The sequence below is a fragment of the Juglans regia genome, chromosome 1 (genome assembly GCF_001411555.2).
Source record: "Juglans regia cultivar Chandler chromosome 1, Walnut 2.0, whole genome shotgun sequence".
In the NCBI taxonomy this organism is placed as follows: domain Eukaryota; kingdom Viridiplantae; phylum Streptophyta; class Magnoliopsida; order Fagales; family Juglandaceae; genus Juglans; species Juglans regia.
This window is the reverse complement of record NC_049901.1, coordinates 15,064,460-15,071,753: the sequence shown is the minus strand read 5'-3', so window position 1 is coordinate 15,071,753 and position 7,294 is coordinate 15,064,460. Positions and strand designations below refer to the sequence as shown.

Genomic DNA, 7,294 nt, shown 5'->3' with positions numbered 1-7,294 from the left:
AAAAATTTGAAAAGTTATAATAATTAGATAAGATGAGATGAGTTGAGAAGTTTTTTGAAAACAAACGAGTCTTAGCGTGTGCCGTGAAATTGGGCTTCTTGTTGCTACTGCATGTATCCTGCAAGTCAAGAAATTGATGGCCAGATGCCAATGCCTTTGTAACATTACTAGCATTGAAAAAGTCCATGTTATTCGGTATTGTTTGTGCCATTTTTCTCTCTTTTATGTTTGTTCATCGTGCGACTTAGAGGGTGGCAACTTCCAAAATCAAAATTCAATGAATGACAGTGACCTTGTAGAAATTTATAAAATAACTAAAAAAATAAACAAATTTTATTTTATATGACGAAATAGAAATTACACCCATCCAATTCTCATCTACCTCTCCCATAGTTACACAACAGATGCCAGGAAAGAGATACCACATGGAGGGAGATCAAATGTAGCCAATGATTTGGAATCTCCCAATATTGTTGAGTTCCAGACACATTACGGCCAATATTTTTGCAAAATTTGAAGCAAATTAATGAGAAGATGGAATCCACTCATCTCCTTGGATAAAATTCTCGACGGAATATGTGTGTATGTGCCCTGTCGGGATCTGGTTACTCCAGGTTACTCTCTTGGATACATTAGAGCCTGGTCCAGAATTCCCAAATTCCCCATAATAGAGTGTTGTCAATGCAAAATCGCCATCCCATGGCATCCAGCCTTCTGGTGTAATAAGAGCTTCTAAGTTACAGTGTATGAAAACTGTCCTCGAGTACAACTTCCATGGCCTCCCCAAATAATTAAGGTGTACTTTGGGATTGTTATGATACAGTGCCATGTATTCCTTGGTGCCATTTATCAAACAATTTCGAAAAACAAAACCTGTGGATTGTGCAGGGTCATTTCTGCTATGTGCAGTGATAGTATTTTTCTCGCCCTTTGCTGGATCTACTTGCCGGGGGCAGATTAAGATCTGGCAGTCTTGAAAAACTGATGCTGAGTTTCCAAAAATAAAGTCCACATTTCCCTGGATGCGGCATGATTTGTAGAATTGGCGAAGGGAGCGAGCATAGAGTGTATCTTGATGGCCTAAGAATTCGCAGTTCTCGATGATGGATAGATCACTGTCTGATCTGAAGGCCACTGCTTGGTGTTTATCAGGACCAGCCGTGTTTTGGATTGTGAGGCCGCTAGCCATAAATCCATCGCCAAGAACAGCTATTCCAAAATGATTCAAACATAAGAAGAAGAAGGGAATTTTTTTTCAAAGCAACTCAAGAACAAGAAGGGATTAACAAAGCAAAGCTCAAACTCATAAATTTTACAGCTTCCTAACATCTGTTCTCTCAAGGACTTCTTCTACCACTTCATAAAAGAAGTCATCTACAATTGTAGTCAACATTTTATCTTTTGTTTTTAGTACTAATTAGCCCTTTTTCCTAAACTCTTGCTACTAAATAGTTAACTGTGAATAAGTTTGCAACCCAATTTCATTTCACATGGGCTCTACATGATGACAAAAGCTGGAAGGATGGACTTGTGATTGCAAATGTTTAAATAAACATCAAACGCATTGATTGTTCAGTGAAATACAGCTGAACATCGTGAGACAGGGGAGGGTGCACAAGTCGATGGTTAAAATAATCATAAGCTTTATTTGGTACAGAATGCATAAAATGTAAGGTGACAAACTGATGGAAAAACCTAAGTGCAAGAAGCCGTAAAACCTAACATGAGCAGCTCCCCAACAGTATTTATTGACTCCATCCACAACCTTGAAAATAAAAACACATATCCAAAAAGAAAAGACAAACACAATAAAGTAATATGCATTCAAAAGACTTACCAACTGTGGCTGTGTTGTATGTCCAAATCCCGGGCTGGCCAACGTTCAACGACCCCGTAATGACCGTTTTGCCCATCCCGTCTCCTAAAAACACCACGTTCTTCTTCTCTAATGGGATTCTGACGGTTTCCTCGTATACCCCCTCCTTTATACGTATCACGAACTTCCGTTCCCCGGCGTTATGAGGTGCGGCATTCACTGCCTCCTGCACCGTCTTGTAGCACCCGCCACTCCCGTCCTTACACACGGTAGCATCCGCCTTTAGTTTCGACGGGAAGCCGCCCTGGAAATCTGACCCAGAGCCGCCGGCTCTCTCCCAGAACCGGTCCCGCTCGGTCTTGGGCGGGGCCCACGACCCGGTCTCGTTCCCGTGAATACTGTACGAGACCACCATGCTCAGCGCGTTACTCGTGAGCCCAACTAACGAGTCCAGAAACGACATAGTCGAGTTCACCATCTGGGTATCGTTCGCGTACTTGAGCGCGGACCAGCAATCTTGTTGGTAGAGCAAGGAGGCGCTCATCCAGATTCTCGCATCCTTGATCCTGCCATGTGGCAGTGCGTCTTCGGTAGTCCGAGAGATCCGGTACTCGGAGCTTGTGAGGGACTCCAAGCAGTTTTTGGCGGCCGAGGTGCGGTTCACATTCCCGGCGGAGGAGTCCAGGATGGACTTGACCATGGATTGGGCAGTGTGGAGGTTCTGGGAGGAGACCCAGATAGCGGACTGGATGAGCTGGAGAGGGGTGGGGTTGGGGGGCACTTGGTTGGATTGGGTCAAAGAGGTCTCGCATGGGATAGGGAAGCGAGTGGCCTTGCAGGCCTGGCGGATCGCGGGAGAGATGGAGGAGGGAGCATCAGGATTGGGTTTGACGGCACCGGGAGAGAGGGAAAGAAAAAGGACAAGGGAGACAAAGAAGATGCAGGCCATGGAAATTACAAGAAGTGTGGATGGCTTAGAAAACAGGAAGGTGTTGGAGCTTGCTTTTATGGACAAGTTTTGTGGATTTTCTTTGATGAGTAGTGGCCATATCGAATCGATCCACTAAAATAGCGTGCAGTGGAAAAGGAAAATGGAAGGTGGGGCTGGGTTCACGGGAGATTGATGGGGATTGGTAAGACTCAAAAAGTCACGGGTTGTTATGGTTATTCGGTAGGGGAGAAGTTGAGCGAGCTGTGCGCCTGCGTCTTCGTATACAAACTCAAACCGTCAAACGGCTGGGGGAATGCTCTGTTTGGACTTTTCATGATTCCAAGTGATGTATCATGCGCCTGACAATGCAAATTATTATAAACAAAATACAGAGAAAGAGGATAATAAGATGACGAGTTCTAATCCCCCCACAAAAACGTCCCCTCTTAATAACTTACTAAAAAAAAAAAAACTAGAGAAGTCAATAGTAGTTATTACGTACAGATAAGTTAAGTGTACCACAAAGTGTTAGAAATAATAAAAATGTGTTTTCTACGAAGTTTGCTCAATGGTTTTGAGGAGTTTGAGCTATTAAATTTTCCCTAGTCATCTTCCCCTTATACTTCTCTGGTGACTCAAAATACTCGAAGAAATCACAAACAGACTTCAACTCCATCTCAACAAGTAAGGCAGATTAACCTTGTCTAGTCGCAGTAGCCTCGTGATCTCTCTCCTGCATGAACTTGCTGCGCGGCGCACAGCACATATGATGATATATCATTATTCCAAGTTTTGGCAATTGGCAGTGGTCTCTCTCTCTCTTTTTTCTTTTTCTTTTTTTTTTTTTTAAATCTTATTTCACGAACTTAAATACTTTTGCCAACAGTTTGCTTATAAAAATGGTGCACCAGAGTGTTCCAATGCAATTCACACTAGTGTAATTAATTATTTTTTTTCTAACTAGTTTAGTATTCACACTATCATCTCTCTTTTCTTTTGTTTTTTATTTACTTTTTCTTTTTTTTTTGTAAAGAGGGTTTAGGAATATGAAGGCTTAATTTTGGCCATTTTTCATAAAAAAAAAAAGGATGATAGATATCTTTAACTATTGATCTTACCATATAATTATAACCATTTTTTTTTAACTCCCCCCACCTTTTCATTTGTGGTCAATAGATTCTTGTAACATTGAAATAAGCCATGTAAAATGTTCATAATATCATCGCTATTGCTTTCCGTGACAGATCTCAAACGATAAAATACAATTTATATGAATCTATTTTAATAGATGCTAGATGCATTTTTCAATCCTAACTATATATATGGTCGGAACCTCTTCTCTCAAATGGTGGTTCTTGGTGCTAAATCCATTACAAGTCTAAAGTATAAAATTCACTATAAGTAGAGTTTGATACAAGTTTTACATCCTCACTAAGATAATTTGTAAATAGTAGTAAGATGAGATGAGAATTTTGTTAATAGTAATAAGATAATTTATGAATAGTAGTTAGATAGTTTGAATTGAGTATTTTTTAGATTTTAGGAAAGGAGAGAGAAAAAGTTGAATAAAAAATATTATAAAGTTAAAATATTGTAATAATATAGTTTTATAATATTATTTTTGTTTCGGTATTTGAAAAAGTTAAAATTATTTTTTATTTGAAAGTTTGAAAATGTTGTAATGATTAGTTTAAAAATTTTGTATTTGAATTATGTTTGGAAATAAGATGGGATGAGATGAGATGAGATTAGATGAGAATTTTTTATCTCATCTAAGCCCCCAAACCTACCTAGGTTTTCAAAGACCCATACTTCAAGCTCCCAATCCCAGAAGTTATTTATCAAAGAAGAAGATGCTCATCATGCTTTCAAGTTATGGCCTCAATGATGGTCGATGATTATACAAGCAACGCAATTAAAAGTACCCATTGAGTCACGCAATTCTCCCATGTAGGGCTATTATTCGACTCGACCCAACCCGAAAAATTCAATTTCTGACCTGACCCGAAATAGGATTGTTTCGTTTAGCCGTTTAACCGTTTGGCCGATTACTTGACCCGACATCAGTATAATTAATTCTCAAATACTTCATTTGGGTCAAATCTGGACATTGAATTCTCAAAAGAAAATAAAAAGTAAAAATCCCAAACATGGATAGATGATGGTCTTTCATCAACCCAAAAAGAGATCTTGGTGGATTCTCTCAAAAGCAGGTTTTGATTAAAATATCGGAAACTAAAGAGGAAGCTGAATTCAGACTTGCAGACATAGTGAAAGTCACTTCTTTCTCCAGCCATGTTTCTACTTCTTCTTCTTCAAGCAACTGGCATGGGCAAGGTGTTTGGAAAGAACTTCTGTTAACTCCATCTCGACCCATCTGCCAAATTCTTATAGCTACAATTGGTGTCAACTTCTTCATGCAAGCCTCCGGCAATGATGCAGTTATCTTTTACAGCCTAGAAGTGTACATGTCTCTCCCCATTGAACTCGATCGGTTAGTCATTTCTCTTCAGAAGCCATGGATGGAGAAGTAGTATGACTACCACCTTCTTGCTGATTCAGAATCGGCTTTGCCTATGGGAAATGATCTGAAGAATGGAAGAAGAAGATATTGGGGTGATGAGTGGCACAGTGCTCAATTCAGGTATCGGCTAATAACCGGCTATTTTTAAACGGGTCGGGTAATTCCGGTCCCGATTCGGAAGCTAATTGGGTCAGGTCAGCCCGGAAAAACGAAATTAGAAATCAGGCAGCTTTTTTGTTCAGTCCTACTCCCATGTCACCTCTCCCAAGCATGGTCCTATTTGGCATATGGACATGGATAATCATATCAAAAGGAGGATATTATTGGCAGTAAAAAGATTCTCTCGAGTTATTGCTTGAATTTAAGTCTCCCTTAAGCATCCTCAATACACTAGTCAAAACTAAAGTACACTTTTGATGAATGTAAAATGAGTTCGGCTTTTGGTTATTCCATTCACATAAGTCCCCACATTCGAATAACTATTTTCTCTTTATATAACAATAAAATTATATAAGATGAATTTGACTTTTGCTATTCATATCAAATCCCTACATTGAATTATCTATTTATTCATTATATAATAATGAGTAATTAATAATTAAAAACATATTTAATTTTATTGATTTTATTTTATCATATTTTACCATTTATATATTAATTAGTAATCATATTCTAATTAAATTATGTTAATTAGTAATCATAGTCTAAACAAAAAAGAGAGTCTGGTACCATGTGAGGCCCCCCAACATATGAGCCATGCATTAATGGTTTTTTTTTTTTTTTTTTATGAGTAAACTGAAGCCGTGCATTAATAGTTACTTAGAAAATATAGAAATTTACTTGAAAATAGTTAATTTACTTGAATCCATGCCCCTAAATGGTTAATTTACTTGAAGCAGTACCCCCTAAACATCACCTAGTAATATTACTTTCATTCAATTTGAAAGCAGACATGAAAGCAGAGAGAGAGATAAATGATAAAATATACATTTGGTGTATTTACAGTAACTAGCAAATTTAGAAATGATTTTTGTGTTCACTGTAGCTAAAGTTCAAATATTTAGATTTTAGCTAATCCGTTGTGATGATATTTGGGATCTAATAGCTAAATATGTGATGGATTTAGCTTTTAACTAATCCATTGAGGATGTTGAGAGAGTAAAAAGTGAAATGAGCCATACAAAATGAGCAATAAACCGTTTTAAGGGAACCTTAACCTTGTCGGCAAGCTATTAAGAGCGCATGCCGTGAAATTGGACTTCTTGTTGCAACTGCACATATCCTGCAAGTCAAGAAATTGATAGCCAAATGCTAATGCCTTTGTACCATTACTAGCATTGAAAAAGTCCATGTTATTCGGTATTGTTTGTGTCATTTTTCTCTCTTTTATGCTTGTTAAACGTGTGACTTAGTGGGTGGCAACCTCCAACATGAAATTTCAATGAGTGACAGTGACCTAGGGGAAATTTATAAAAAAAAAAAAAGTTTTATTTTATACGATGGAGTAGAAATTAAACCCATCCAATACTCATCTACCTCCCCCAGAGTTACACAATGATATAAATTTACTGCTGATGTCGTGTTTCGCACACCCTTGGACCAGGCTCCAAACAACTCAGGTCTTTACAATGGGCTCTGTAAGGAGAAGGATGAATGTGGCTTGAGAGGGCGGCCTTGGAGTTGGGGAGCCTTTGATGCCAAAGTCAGTAAATGTTTTTGGAGTGTAGTAAATAAGTGAGGAAACTTCAAAAATCAGAGAGAATTCTCGTACCTGGGATTAGCTATTTATACTAGATATTCGATGAGCAAATCAGGTATGTTGCTATGGGATCTGGAGTCCTCGTACTGTTCATTTCGTCAGATTCTTTAAATGTGGCGTGGTCCGGTGACGGTTCAATTAATGTGGTGTGACGCCCGGGCTACAGTGCCATTAAATGAGGCGTGGTTCTCCAACCTTCTTCCCTTGTTCTACTATTCCCCTGGTCTGTCCATACTTTCCTTGTCAGTAGATTGATGATCCTCC

At 38.7% G+C, this 7,294-nt stretch overlaps 1 protein-coding gene across 1 annotated transcript; it reads right to left on the bottom strand.

Moving 5' to 3' along the window:
• Positions 1-311: 311 nt before the first annotated feature.
• On the bottom strand, positions 312-2,900 carry LOC109021794 (probable pectinesterase/pectinesterase inhibitor 51). Its single transcript, XM_019004514.2, has 2 exons — positions 1,838-2,900; positions 312-1,209 (listed from the first exon to the last, which is right to left on the bottom strand). The coding sequence occupies exons 1-2, from the start codon at positions 2,763-2,765 to the stop codon at positions 524-526; spliced, it is 1,614 nt and encodes a 537-aa protein (XP_018860059.1). The 5' UTR covers positions 2,766-2,900; the 3' UTR covers positions 312-523.
• Between the last annotated feature and the right edge of the window lie 4,394 nt (positions 2,901-7,294).

Coding starts and splice junctions, on each gene's coding strand:
- LOC109021794 (XM_019004514.2), bottom strand. CDS start 2,765: ATGGCCTGCATCTTCTTTGTCTCCCTTGTCCTTTTTCTTTCCCTCTCT. Junction 1,210..1,837: donor ATACAACACAGCCACAGTTG/GTAAGTCTTTTG, acceptor ATTTTGGAATAG/CTGTTCTTGGCGATGGATTT.